This window comes from Culex pipiens, chromosome 1 (assembly GCF_016801865.2).
Source record: "Culex pipiens pallens isolate TS chromosome 1, TS_CPP_V2, whole genome shotgun sequence".
NCBI lineage: Eukaryota > Metazoa > Arthropoda > Insecta > Diptera > Culicidae > Culex > Culex pipiens.
The window spans coordinates 37168927-37184546 of NC_068937.1; the positions used below are offsets into that span (position 1 = coordinate 37168927).

The following is a 15620-nucleotide window of genomic DNA, read 5'->3' on the forward strand; positions in this document are numbered from 1 at the left end:
AATGCAACTATGTGATTTGAATACTTCAAGTAATTAGGTGATTAATCTCATTTTTTTTTCGATGCTATTTGTAGTGGAGTTGCGTGCATGATATCCAGGAGATCGCGCTGGACGACGACGTGGACAGCGACAGCGAGGAGGACGCCGCCGCCGGCCAGGAGCAGAACCAGGACGCTTCGACAGCCGGCGAGGGCGGAGGCGGTGGTGGTGGTGGTGGAGGTGCAGTAGCGGCCGCTGCTGCCCTCGTAAACGCGGCTGTTGGGGAACCAGCAGAACCGAACAATGCGAACGGTAACCGTATTAGCGTAAACAACCAGGGTAACATTGATTTCCCTGCGCCGAACTCGGACATTTGGGCGGCCGAGGTGTCGCTCCGGAATCGGAATCTCCGAGTCGAGAACACCCGGTCGCTCAATATGGCCAACGTGTACGGCATCACGAGCGGGTTGATTCCGCTGCCGACGGCGGAACACCAGCAAAAGTACCAGCAGAGCATTACGGTGAACGTGAACCGAATGTTGTACTACATTGAAGAGCCCAACAAGGGCAAGGGTTTCATCAAGGAACCGTGCTTCTCGTCCGACGGGCGGGTAATCTGCTCTCCGCACGGGTACGGCATCCGACTGTTGGCGTTCAACGCTCAGTGTAACGAGCTGCCATTCATTACGGACCGACAGGACGAGGTGGCCGCGCCAAAGCCACTGTACGAAATCAAGACAAAGCACTGTCACTCGGACGTGGTCGTTAGTAGTAAGTTTAGCCCAAAGTTCCCACTGCTCGTATCGGGATGTCTGCGGGGAAAAATCGTGTGGCACCAACCGGTACTGTAAACAAGCCGTTTAATTTATATTTGTATACTTTTATGAGTGTGACACGCGGCGGAAAGTATGTCCGGAACCGGAGTGAACGGATTAGTGTGCGAGCAATAAACTGAGAACCCATCCTTCAGGTACTTATGTTCTACGGTATGCTTTGTGAACAAATAATAAATTTTTTAACCTGACTTAAAATTTAAGTCCTCAATACTTGTCGAAACAACTTCTACATACACTTAAGTTTTGTCGAACTGCAATGAATCCTCCCATTTGGCTCACGTTGTTGAGTCACAATATTCAGTTTAAAGGTTTAAATGTGATTTCATAACAGACGATCACAGCATAAAATAAATTGATTGAAGATTATATCATTCCTAGAATCTTTACTTGGAAAAGAACAAAAGAAAATCCTTATTTTCGAAATATTTCAAATTCATTGATCCCAGTCAATTCGATTCGAATTCCTTTCCAAACGCATCAACCGGTACGAACACGGTACCAGTTATTCCGTTTAAAACGGAATTCGCATTCGATTAGAATTGCATTCCGTTTCAGGTTTCGAATTGAGTTGACTGGGATACGTCTCCATTAGCCCAGCTCGGTCAGTCCAGGGAGAGCATTCTTTCGCTGAACGTCGAGGAGTAAACATCTCCTTCAACCGCGACCTGGAAAAGATGGCCTGGAGGCAAGGAGCATCTCAAACCGAAACATGACAGCCGGAATGATGTAGAGTTTCCGGGATTCCAACAACAGTTGGCCAACTCCGGGAGCTGCTGGTACCCTCAGGGATGTTCCGTTAGACGAACATTCACCAAACCATCCGAGTTTGGGTAATATAGGCATCAAACTTCATGGTTTATGATACTACTCATTGAACATTACATTTCTCAACAATTGGCTACAACCTGTAGTGATTGGTACCCTCACCGATGGTTCAAAGGAAGTCATACCGAACCATACGAATTTGGGCAATATGGGTAACGTCATGATTATGCGATGATCATCCAAGGCCAAGCTGCCCAAGCAGCATCGCGCAACATGCTAAAAACGTCTAAGTCCAATTAAGTTACAACAAAGGAGCAACAATGTTGCAATTCGCGAAAATGTAACATCGAAACATAGTTCTTAATGAAATAGTTACCATTATTTGCTGAGGCAACAATTTGATTTGGTTTATTTATGCAACGTTTTGGTGACATTATTGCATCAATGTTGAAACAAACAAAAAACATACTTCATGTTGAGCAGCGAATGTTTCGAATATGTTGCAGCAATGTTTCCTTGATAAAGCTAATTGCTTGGCTCATTGTAAATATAAACACAACTTCAGCGAAAGAAATCGATTTCATGCAGTTCGCAATTCGCAATTCGCAATTTTCAGTGTAAGAACGGGCCTTGACCGATCTTATGCACTAGGTTCCCGACGAACACGCACTGCCCTTACACCTACATCTCACCCTTGCTCTGAGTCAGTACGAGCAGCACGCTAGAACACGCTTTGAGTGTTCGTGCCAGGCATGCACACCTTCTTTTCCGGTTACGCATTTTAACTCGGCCGGGGGTGGTACATTACGTAGGGTTTGATGTAAGTATAAGCGCCTAACCATTTAAAGTGTGCCTTAATTCAACTTTCATTAAAGCAAAAACTGTTTTATTTTTAGTTTGAATTCAAAAACTTATTGTTATTTTACTGTGTATTGTTTTCTCCTGATATCTTTCCTAGTGTTGAGTCGTGTTTATATGTTGCTATTTCTTTTGTCGCGGTGTTTTGTTACAATTTTTGGTCCTATAAGCATTTTAGAAAAGTTTATCAAAAGTACAATAGTAATATTAGTGTTAATCCTTTAACCATTCCATAAATTGAGTTAGGGCTCAAACCTCACTTGTTTGAAAAAAGGGTGAAGATTGAAAACAATAGACAATAAAAATCAAGAATCAACAGTAAGAGAATGATGAGCGTATTTTAAAGAATAAAAATGAGAAGCTGTATGTAGTAGATATAAAATTAAACAATAGTTAATAAATAGAGATAAAAAACAAGCGTAGATTATAGTAATGATAACTTATAGGACAGATAAAGAATTATTCAAATAAATAAATTCGCAATAAAATCAAAAGAGAAAAGACTAATGATAAATAGACTTGATATTACTAGTACATTGAGGAAAAGTATTTTTTAAGGAAAAACACAAAGTTTGTTAAAGCAGTATCAATTGGTAAAAAATAGTGGAAAAGCTTTGAGAGACAAGAGAATCAAAAGTAAGAAAAATCAAAATCAAATGATGGATATTAAATAGAAGAATCAATGAAGAAGTGGGAATCAGTAGAGCAAAATAAAAATAGGAGATAGGTGGTAGCTGAGAATGAAGAGGAGAGAAACCCCTTTGTGCGATGTTTCAGGTACATCCACAGCAGTTGACTCAACATACTGCGAATCAAAACAATACCGTCTACAATCACAAATTACTTCCCTTTCCCACATTGTTGCGCCCCTTTCTTCTAGCCGTCTCGACTCTGACCCGCGGTGGTCAAAGGTTTACGATCCGTTTCCACAGGCCACCAGCTAGGTCATCATGAAAACCAAGCCAACGTGGAGGTAAGAAAATAGGACACTCGCAAGGAACCAGAGCTATACTGTTCTGATCAAGATAATTCGAATGATCTAACAGAACTACGGATGTAGTTAGTTGCGCTCCTTCCAGGATGCTCCTTACGTGGACGTCAACCGAAGAGCACGCAACAAGGTTAGTGCCATTGCATGCTCTTAGGTATCAATCCTTGGCCTGCAAATCGATTTCATGCAGTTCGTCCTAAAAATTCTTAATGAGACTATGATAAATCGGCCAACATCGTTTTCAGTATTGATAAAATGATTCTGCTATTTATTATGAGGAGGATTTCCCGAAGCAGTCAAAAAATAATCCGTGTGATTTTCAGGATGACCTCCAAAACTCGGCAGTTGAATACAAATCGGAACTTTGCACACACACACGGGAAGCGTACTTGGGTATCCCGAGCCGCCTACCCGTAGCCACTGAGCTTCCCGCCGGTGGGCAGCCTTGCTTATCCTTATTCCTAGCGAGACTCTTTCCCGGTTCCGACCGGCAGTAGGTGATCCACCACCCAACACAACATCCTCTTTGGGGTGCGGAAAAGCCGAATCCAGCGTTGGGCTGACGGTACCCGCGCCCGGTTCCTCACCCCACTTGCTTTTTTACAAGAAGGAGGGGAACCACTCACCAAGAACCATCCGCAATCCAGAAGTTTTATTCTGCTATGCTTAGAACACACCTGACAAACGCAGTTCATCAATTACGAGAACATTTTTTCGTTTGACAGTTCTTTAGACAAATAAAATGTTATGTTTCCATTATGTTACCACGACGTTACACAAATTGGGGTGTTCGATATGTATGTTCAACTTTGTTGCAACATATCCGAAACGTTGCTGCAGCAGAAGTGAAGTGTGGCAATTTGCTCAAAGAGTAATAAGCAGGGACGTACTAAGGGTGAATGTTTCACTAATCTAATCACATTTATTCAATTTATATTTCAATTTATCAATTTTATAATGATTAACGGGGGCTATAGCCTAAAATGAAGTAATATTTTATCGAACATGAAAATAACACAATAAAAATCCTAGAACTTTGAAGATTGGCATTATTATGTTCGATACATTATGAATAAGGCTATGGATCATAAATTTTATTAAATGTTTTTGACTTTCGGTTCTGGTTCAGGAAAGGGAAGGTGAGCGGCTAGCACGCATGCTATTTTAGCGAATGACACTGCTCTTTCAATGATAGCACTCGCACTTGCACTCTAACGAAACTGGTTACTAAGACGCTTTTTTCATTTGTTTATTTGGAATTGAGTGAATTCGACCACTGGAAAGTCATGCAAACAATTTCATCAATTTTTATCTGGAAGTTTAGTCTAGTGCTTGTGTTCATGATTTTTGGAAGTGAATGTTCTATGGTTCTATTCTCTAAAACAGCGAATCTCAACCTTAAAGTAGACCCGGTACCCCCGTTGAGAATCGCTGCTCTACAAGGTAAACTTTTTTTGTGTAATAATAGCGCCGGGGATCGGAGAGGGAACATCAAGGCAGTGGACAGTATGCTGTAATAAGGGAGAAAATCGTGACGTCAGAAATGAACTCAAATCACTCAAAGTTCATTTTGTGAGTGACTTTAACATTTTGGCCTAGTTTGACAGCTACCTCGTTCCCAGGTTTTCTGTGGGAGAGAAAAGGAGGCGAATACTTTATGAAAATCATACCTGTCAAAATTCCTAGCCTCAAAATTTTGTCGCGAGTTGCTTTTCTCCTCTATGGCAAAGACTGGAAGTGGATAGTGGAAGACCAGCACTACGTCAAAAGAGTTTATTAATTGTACAATTCAGTTTTCAGCTGTCTACCGCGCCCTTTCTAGGCCCCCTGTTTTTAGCTCTTGTCAGACTTTTTTCGGAGTTATTGGAGGTTACCTTACAAAAAATAATAATAATAAATAAAAAGCCATAGTTTCAACATTTGAATGCAAAAAGTGTTTTAAATGCTTTTTACACTAGTTCAGTTGTTTTACAATCATTAGTTTAAAAAAAAAAAGATTTGACGATACAACAATTTTAGCGAAAAAAAATTTCACTGTACATCGAAAATTTACATAAATTAAGATGATTTTTGAAAAAAATCAAACATCCTAAAATTTATTCTAAACGCAGAAGAAAGCATTTTAAATAATTTTTTCTCAATTGCACTTACATTTCCATTAACTTTCGAGTAGAAATCATGCTTTAGAGATCACCACGACATGTAGGTTGTAGTGCAAATAGGTTTGGTGTTACAGGAAACCTCGTTTATGTTGCTATGTCAAGAAGATTTATTCAATAATCACCGTAGCTTTAAGCATAAGCATAAGCATAAGCATAGGTGCCCACCCGCAGTTGCTACTCCGTTATTGACCAGGACCTCCAGAAGTTACATCCACGAGCCGTGGAAGATGAGTGGGTGCTATCTTTCCTCGCTTCGCAACTTCTCAAAGGCCCCTATCATGCTGATCAATACCGGCGCCGGCCACGACCAGTGGTAGACCGCCCAATCGACTGCTTCTCCGACAAAGTATCACATGAGTTTTGAGGGGGTTAGTAGATGGGTATGAGGTCAGGATTCACGAGTGGCAGTGATGTGACCATGAGCATTTTGTTTATCGGTTGAAATTTTTAAATCTTAGGCAGCCGGCTGCGGAAAGATAGATAATTGATTATTTAAAATGGTTTATTTTTATCGAACGCGTGCCAGCCGAGCAGTAGTGCTATGGGCTGGACTTATCAGTATAATTTTACTGTTTTTACAATTTAGATAACGCGAGCAAATTTCAAAAATAGTAAATAAATGACGCTTTACTCTTCATCAAATCGATAGTTTGATGAGTTGTATGTATTTATGTATGTATGATCCCCATACCCGCAGGCAACTTGGTCCTGGAACACATGTGAGCGCTAGGTGAACAATTCGATCATCTTTTACTCCGTAATCTGTACACCCACGTGCATAAGTTTTTTTGCACGAATTTTTGTGCTACAAATACCGGCGCATAGAACAAAATGGTTTCCCTCTTCCCACCCCAAGCGCCGGAAATTTGTAGCGGGTGTAGGGACACTTTGCATAGACGCCCTTGTTCCCATCACGTCACTGAGGGTATGGAGCGACGAGAAATTAATAAGCATGCCCCCCCAGTCGAACCTTCATTAGAGAAGCAGGCAATCCACAACTCACAGCGAACGACTAAGGGAACACCCTACCACGTATATAGTAATAATTGGGCGTGGTTGTCTTGAATGATATGAGTGAATGTTAGAATAAGTGTTAGAATATTTGTTTTTATAACAAGAACGGGCTCACCAATTGTTGATATCGTCGAGTCTAGTTTTTGAGCTTCATTTACTTGCGATCTGCAGAACTTCCAACGTCGAAGATGACAAAACCTGGTACTGGAAACAGCACCGTCGGGCCCAACGGTTGACCTTGGAATTACACTGGGAGAAGAACCCCATCTCCCGATTTACTACTGCTGCTCCTACCGATCCCTGTTGGCCACCGCGTTTTCTCCGGCTCGCTTGAACCTACAACTTGCTCATCGACCGTAGAATCCTGGACCATTGAGCCTTCATCTTCGATCTGCTTTTGCTGCTGGTTGGCATCGCTGACGATTGCGTTGGCCACCGTTGACACCAATCGGAAGAGCACATGAAACTCGGGCAATTCCGGAACGAACTAAACTTCCCGACGAATTTATCACAAAATTCCCTTTTCGTTAATCTTCATAATTCACTTTTGCAAAAAAAAAATTGGATAAAAAACGTCATCGGAAAAAACGCATCCGATCTCGCGCACGGCTTACTTCGATCTTTTTCCCTCAAATCGATAGTTTGATGAGTTAATACTGAAACTGAAAGTTGGAATAAATTTTTACGATCATTTACGACGAAAATTATCGCGAAAAAACAGGACTGCGCGTCCCCAGAAGCACTGCACTTATGAAGGCATTATTCAATTATTATGACCAATCACCCCATGCACACAAATAACGACACAAAAGAGACGACAATTATCGCGAAAAAACAGGACTGCGCGTCCCCAGAAGCACTGCACTTATCTTATTCAATAATCACCGTAGCTTTATTAACTAAACTTGTGTTTAGTCTCGTTCACAACAATCTAATATTGGGTATTTGCATGGGTACATGGGTGGCAGTGCCTCGGCTGAATGGTTACGCTATCCGCTTTGTAAGCGGATGATTCTGGGTTCGATTCCCATCTGCTCCAACCTTCCATCGGATGAGGAAGTAAAATGTCGGTCCCGGCCTTGGTTGTTAGGCCGTTAAGTCATTCGAGGTGTAGGAGTCGTCTCCATGCCATAAGTACAAACAACACACCAAACCAAGCCTACTCCGGTGGAATCGCTGGCGGCGGTTGGACTCGCAATCCAAAGGTCGTCAGTTCAAACACTGGGGTGGAAGCCCAAGTAGCAAGAAAAACATCCCTTTTTATTTTGTTGTTGAACAATTGCTGCATAAGTGTTTTTATTCGTTAATTATTGAACAAGTGTCAAAAAATTTGGTCAATTGTTCAAATTTTGATCAAAAAACCATTGTTCAACATGGCTGTGTAACACAAATGCCAAATCTAGCAACGGACCTCAATGAAACATGCTTGTAGAACTCGAAAAGCAAAATGACATTTGCAGTCATGATGTTTCATTTCAGTTTGTTAAACGTGATAACATAGTAGATTTGACCTTTGGCTTCGGCTGGGATTTCTCGTAAACAAGTTGTTTATGTGAAGTTCGCGTTCGTGTTCTAAAAACCGAGAAATGACATGTTGACGAAACAAGCAAGGATAGTTCTAAAAATAGAAACAGCTTATGTTCGAAAGAAGTTTTGGAAAACTGTTAGTGAACTTGGCAAAACCTAGATGACCGCAGACTTCTTATTGACGTTTAGGCCTGCTCATCCAACATAACCCCTCGTGGAAAGAAGCAGACGCGCGCCCGGACTTGACATTTGGAGTGATCTTGGGTTCGATACTTGCCCTGAGCATTCTTCATCAAAAAGGAAAACTGAAAATGCAGCTCCGGGAACCAGCAGCAATAGTAGAGTAATAGTAGCAAGCGATGTTAATTAGCACTCAAACATAATTGAAAAAAAAATCCCCAAAGGCATAATTAGGAATTTGAATGATTTTTTATGGTTAATATTTTTGTATTATTGTATTATTATATTATTATCATTCATAAATGGCGTATCCCTGTCCAAACTAATAAATTTCCAAAAAACTAGTAGTTAATGTATCGTAAAGCGACATTACTCACAAATAAAGGATTAAATTAAGAAAAAAAAACTTTTGAGCGAACACCTTGAACGTATTTTATGAAAAGCCTGTTTAACATTCTTGTCTGCCACGATATGTTCTTGAACGGTTATAAAAACGTTTGCCTAACTCCCTCCTGAATCTTAAAGGCAGAATGTTGTTAAACGGTTCTAACGACGTTATCCAACCCGGTTCAGAATCTTATAGTCAAAAGTTCTTATGACATGTTCAACAAACGTTCTCTATGCAAGTAGGACGTGCGCTGGTAAAACTCAATTAAACCACGCACATTTCTAACAGGTTAAGAGATGTTCAACAACAGAAAAACGTGCGCTTTTTCCAGCGTTCAAGAGTTCTCAGGGACGTTGGGAAAACATAGTAAATGAGTTCAACAACAAGTTCGGAAATCTTTTGGCGAACAAAGTGTGCTACTTGGGGTTTGGGTGCTCTCCCCAATCAAGCCTTCGGACTCCTAGGTTCGAGCAGAAACTTGCAATAGAGACCACAAAAGACCCGGGGGTCGTTAATGTGGATGGTTTGATTTTTGATGGGTACACACATGAAAATGTATGGTAGACTTGAAATTTCCGACTCCTGTTAAGAGCAAAATTAATTGTGATTTGTGAAGCAAATTTAAATTTTATCTAGATTCTCAATGAAAACAAATTCAAGTTAGTGCCATTGTCGAAATGTAAACAAAGAGTCTATACTGCCCGTTCCTTATGTAAACATCAACTGACGTGAACATGGTAGACTATTTGTTTACACCTTTGTGTGGTCCATTTACATAGTTTTGCTTGATATTGCATAAAAACAGCAATTTTCATACAGCTTATTTTATTAAAAATTCCTGAATACACCCCTGTGCATGCAAGCGCCATGATGGTAGATTGGAAAAAAAAATATTTTAACAATCAATTTTCAGCTATTTTAACCCATTTTGTATAATTTTTTGATACAAAATTGACGTTTGCGTAGCTAGTATTAAAGCTCTGATAATTTTCAGATATATTAGCCAGCTTTGAAAATTTTGATACCAAAATTGCTCCAAAAAAGATAGCAAATTTAAAAAAGATTGAGGGCGCATGCAAAAATCATGAGCAGAATGCAATTTTACTCGGTAAACCTGAAATGGCCAAAGACATAAACCTTCTATACATTAAAGAAAATCAATTTTGTTTGTTGTCGACAAAAACTGCGATAGTTTTATTTTTCCAGACTTATCCATTTTTGTTTTGTAGCGAAACCAAAATGGAAACATATTTATTAAAAGATTAATTAGAAGTTTGTTGCGCTTGAAATCATTTTGGGTGCACGTTTGATTTCAAGCAACCAAAAATTTCACCTAAATGGTGACATATTTGCAACATATTTGTTACATTATTGCAACATCATCCATTTCTCCAACAAAACTGAGCATCGCATAGGAAACAATGCCGCAACAAGCTCACAACTATCTGGCTATTGTTGCCAATCGCGTTGTTGTCGTGCGCTTTTTTTGTCACCAGGAGTGTTGCGTACATGTTGCCACAGCGATATTGGATTGTGTTGAATTAGTTGCAAATAAGGCTTGGCAACAACAAATGCTGCTTGGGTGCCTAAAAACTGAAAATTGGCAGTAGGACCAATTCCACCTGAATCAGATTCTCAACACCATGACAGCCCCATCCCATCTCCACCGAACCCCACCGCTGCTCCACTTTTTTTAACAGCTCGAGAAAAAGGGGGAATTTCCATACAAATTCCCCCTTTTTCTCGAGCTTGAGAGTTTAGGTGTTAAAGAGGATTTGGGAAATTCGCCACGTAAGTTTCGCTTGGAGATAAACGTTTTATGGGAGTGGAAATGAATGGAAACTACTATTTTTTGATTAATTTAATTCATCGGAAACATTTTTTGCAGTGTGGCTAGAAAGCCAAAAAAAATGTATTTTTGTGACTATGTAAAATTATCATATAAAGCCAAAATATGACCAAAAATCTATATTTTGATACATTGGCTCAATTCTGAGGGCAGATTCAACAGGCAAAATAACATAGAAAAACATATAGTTCTACAATTTTCGAATTTCGTTAGGGTAGTCTCATAAAATTTTCATTTGGAAATTAGACATATTCAAATGAAGATTTCGAGTTTAAAGAAAAACGCATCTAAGGTTTTTTCAGCGTTTGAATGCGACCTGGCGCATAAAATTTTGCCTGCGCCTTTTAGTGATAATTAAGTTTTAAATTTGAATCTTTTTACTTTAAAATGGCTGTAACTTTTGACCATTAAGTCAAAATTGACTTGCCATAAAATAAAATTGTTTGGTTTTTAGAGCTCTAAAAGTGCCTCCAATATCACTTTTCTTCAAAACTAAACCAGAATTCCTACGTTCAAAAAACTGATTTTTCAAGGTTTGCTCAGATGCTTTCTCTAAATTTGGTCGTAGAAGGCGTAGATTGCGAGATAAAATTTTGGTGTCTTCGACAAAGTTGCTTGGTAAGCCCAAAAACGTTTTAGAAGACAAAAAGATCCCAAAAATATTTCTGAAAAGTCAGATTTTCAAAATCTCCCTAATCGTGAACCACCCTAATTTTCAACTAATCTAAAAGTTGCTCATTCTTATTTGCAACAACTCTTCTCAAGACACCAAAGCTCCAAAACTTCACCATTTTCGGAAAATCAATTTTCCACTTCATTTTGCGATCTGGACCATTGTTCATTGTTGCCAGCTATGTTTTTATTGCACAAAAAATGCAGAAAATTGCTGGCAACAATGCCTACGGCACATTCTGAAATACCGCGCGACGTGCACTACCTGTAAGAGAAACGGACAATAACTCTATTGAAAACCTCGACAACTCAAGGAGGTATTCGACTATAACAAACAAATACGCATTTTTGGCAGTTTGCCTGTTTTGTTTGTTTTCCTACATTTGTTTGCAGAAACGTCAGCCTGCATACATTTTGCTTTTTTTGCAAGTTTGCCGAAAACAAGTTTGCGAGTTTGGCAAACTATCAGACACGACAGATTGCGAGTTTGTTTGTGTGTCATAGTCTAATATCTCCTTTTGATGTTTGCAGTTGTTTTTCTTTTAAAACCAGATGACTTTTCTTGGACGGTTGTTTTCTGTAATTCAAGCAAAACAATGTAACTGTTCCAATGTGAGTTTGTAAAGAAAGAGTGTATCCTGCTTACTCGTAATGTATACATCTACTGATGTGAGCAGGAAACACTCTATGTTTACAAACTCACATTGGCACATTTACATTTTTTTGCTTGAATTTAAATATGATAAATCTACGCTAACATTTAAAATAGCACCATAGACATAGCTTTTGCTTGAGACATAGCAGTATTTAAACTATTAGATAAATTCCAAGTAGTTTTCTTATACAAATAATAAACAATTTTTTTGAAGACTTTTTTATATTTATTGTGCATTTTTATGCAAATATAACAGATTCAACCTACCTTCCAGTTTTCCTTTGTTTCCCACAACGATAAGATAAGCAAACGTGACTTTGCCTTAACCTGAGCTAGAGCTTTGGCTAGAAATGTAATTTACTCATGTGCAAGTCACTATCACCAGCAGTTGATTTCCTCCTGTCAAGATATATATCAATGCTAATCTGTCGCTTCATGTGTGTAGATGACCAAGCGCTTTGGATGGGGTTCGTTTTAATAGACGCATAATACCCACTACGAACGAGCTATCAACTAAATGATAATTGTATCTCCCATATAGATAAGATACCTATATCTATGCAATCACGTGTTTTAATCCAACAAGCCCTCCCGATTGAATCGCTGCAGTAGCACCACTATCGAGCGCCGGTACCGGTCACCGTTGTACTGGTGCAAGCGCAGCTGCTCGGCTTTCTTCTCGTCCGCCAGCGCATCGAGGCCAACGTCCAAGCCCAACTCGATGCTCTCCATCGTTACTATCGGAAGGATGGCCACGGCCGCGAAGAAGCCTGATTGAGTTGAGAATTTTTAGATTTTGCTACACTTTCCTCTGATTTTACTTACTGTAAAAGTTCATTCTTTGAATTTCCTTCTTAACATCAGCCAGTGATGGGATCTTTTCGTAGCCAGCGTCCTTCAATACGGCCGTGAGGTTTTTGTGATACTCTGCAATCAGATCATCGCGATGCTTTTCACGCACCTCGAACGTTGGGCAGTTTATCAACGAGTAGTTCAGATCTACGCCAGGACTCGTGTAGCAACTCAGCTGGTAATCGACGAATATAACGTCCTGCGGTGTCCCGTCCGGACAGTATTTGAACAGCATGTTGTTGCTCCACAAATCGCCATGGTTCATCACCTTAAACCCATCGAGACATTGTTGGTTCAACGATTTCTCCAATCGCTCCTTGTAGACTGGTTTCAACGCCCTAAGCTTCTTCACTATGACGGGATCGAGATTGGTCCACGTACTGGCGCACTCAATCAACGTACTGAGCCCTTGGGTGAATATCCCCATAACTGTGTTGTTCTCTCGCGAGACCTTTGGATTCAAGAAACCGTACCCAAAGTCCTGCTCGAATTCTTTACACTTTGTCGGACTTTTGCTCGCCATGATCATTGAGGCAGCGTGAAATTTTGCAATCTTGCGCATTATAAGCAAACAATGGTTCAAATCAAGTCCGCCGTTGGTACGATTGGTCATTGTGTAGTTTATTGCGTTTAGATCCTGAAAGACGATCATCCGGATTGGATCCTCGGTGGCGTAATATAGTCTGGAATATAGCGACATGTATCCAAAAGCAACAGAAAAAGAAGTTAGTTATACTTAGCAGCAAACTGCTCTCCCCCGACAACTTCCGACAGCTGCGGGACCACATCGCGGAACATCAGAACTTCCTTCTCGAACACGTTAAGCTCTTCTATAACCGATCCACGATGGCCATCGGCCGGCATACACTTTACTATCAGCGAAATGTCCTCATCGCGGTCCTGATCGTCCAACCTTCTAAATCGTACCCAAGCCCTGAAAACATCACTCAGGTAGTTATCGCCCACGGTCGTGGCACACCGGAAGCGACACTGCAGAAGCTGGACGCGCGTTCGGCGAGGATAGTCAAGTCCTGACTCAAGTGCCGTTTGGATCAGAGATTCGTTAAGGTATGCTGGGAGCAGCAGTGCCATGGTTTCGTTTTGCTAGTGCTTAAGCCAAAAGTTGTTAAAGTACTAAACGTAAAAAAGAACGTTGTTCAAACATGCGACTGTTGGATTTCGAGTGGATATCTAATGTGCGTTTAAATGTATCATTAGTATCGGGAAGGGAACGAGCCGCATGCGCCTTCTAGTAATTTATACCTTTAGATTTGAATGACAATTGTCATCTCATCGTGATCTGCCCCATCAAACAGTTTGTTCACTGCTAAACACCGGATTAACTAGTACTCGTAAAAGTGCAGTAATTTAAGCTGTTATTATAATTTTTCGAGAAAATTACCGACATTCTGAAACCATGATTTGCAAAAAAAACTCTTCAATTTCACGGTGATAATTATAAGAGCATTTATTTATATTTTAAAGCGGAATCTTATTGAAAACGGGGTAATAATCGGTAAATTCGTGCTTGCCATTTCATTAGGGCACATAACTTTTTTAGACAAGAGTGTGTCCCTTTCACACCTTATGTAAACTGTCATTCGAGTGAAAGGGATACACTATTGTTTACAAAAGTTATGTGCCCTTTTGAAATGTTAGGCTCCAATTGATCGATTTTTATGGAAAATACATTGTTTATGCTTAAAATTATGACACACATTCTAAAATTATGAATAAAAACATGTTTAGCCCAAAAATAATGTAAATTAAAATTTTATATAATTGTTTAAAATTAAATATTTGCTTTTATATTTGGTCAGTTTAGAAAGGTTGTCGTTTTTTTCATAGACAAAGTATTTTCCATAAAAAATGATCAATTTACCCTTCAATTCACCGATGTTCAACTCGTATTCAATATGATTTCAATTAACATTTATAAATAGATTGATTAAAAACCGTCAAATTCAAATCGAGATATCTAAAAATAGACACGGATAGACACGGAGATATTTTCAGGAAATGTAGTTGAAAGTGTTTACTTTCAGGTGCATTGTTCGGTTTTGCGCCAAAATGCGCCATTTTGAAACAAAGCAACTTGAAAATAGGCTCAAAATCACATAAAAATGGTTATAACTTTCAATAAAGGCTCAACACATTTTGCTGTCTTCGGCAAAGATGTGTAATTTTATGTAATAAACAACTCTTCAGAACATAGTAGGCCGCTAAAATGCTAACATTTTGAGTTATCACCAAAAAGTGCTTTTTTGGACCATTTTTTGCAAAAATGGCGTATATCTCGAGTAGATTAAGAGCTACAAATTTGGCGCCTTCGACAAACTTTCATGAAATTTTCTCCTCTACAACTTTGCCGGAGACGCCAAAGCCCTACAACGTCATCCAACAAAGTTAGTTTTTGGTTGACACCCTGTAAGGTCGTCACCCTGTATGTCAATAACTTCAAAAGATAGCCCTTATCAAGTACAACAACTCTTCCGAAGACACCATTTGGCTAGGACGTCAAATAAAGGAGTTATCAATTTATTCCACTTAATATTGTCATTCCGAACACTGTGCATTGCAATTTGATTCCGCCTGACGGAATATTAAAAAAAAATTGAATTATTTTTGAAATCTCAATTTTCATTAAAATTTATCATAATATAGAGAAAATTTTACCTTTTACCTTTTTTTTCAGCACTATTTGCCAATGTTTTAATGCAACAAGTTGCAAAAAGAAGAAAATTTTTTCAGCACGGGTCGTACCAATTGGATAAATACGACGAGTGCTGATAAAATCAAGTTTTGCAACGAGTTGCTTTCAACATTTTTTTGCATTTCCAAAAAACGCTTCTAGAGTTGAATTTTATGTCAAACATTCATGTTTTTTGTAAA

The 15620-nt window shown here is 39.4% G+C and overlaps 2 protein-coding genes across 2 annotated transcripts in view; one reads left to right on the forward strand and one right to left on the reverse strand.

Annotated features, from left to right (window-relative positions):
* Positions 1-1181, forward strand: part of LOC120414175 (DDB1- and CUL4-associated factor 10 homolog) — a 41673-nt gene extending 40492 nt beyond the window's left edge. The window contains exon 6 of the mRNA XM_039575248.2: positions 75-1181. Coding sequence (XP_039431182.1) covers positions 75-830 — 756 coding nt within the window. The 3' untranslated portion in view covers positions 831-1181. The remainder of the gene's footprint in view (positions 1-74) is intronic.
* A 10883-nt stretch (positions 1182-12064) lies between these two features.
* On the reverse strand, positions 12065-13963 carry LOC128093453 (uncharacterized). Its single transcript, XM_052710274.1, has 3 exons — positions 13465-13963; positions 12702-13411; positions 12065-12646 (listed from the first exon to the last, which is right to left on the reverse strand). The coding sequence occupies exons 1-3, from the start codon at positions 13818-13820 to the stop codon at positions 12450-12452; spliced, it is 1263 nt and encodes a 420-aa protein (XP_052566234.1). The 5' UTR covers positions 13821-13963; the 3' UTR covers positions 12065-12449.
* Positions 13964-15620: the final 1657 nt, after the last annotated feature.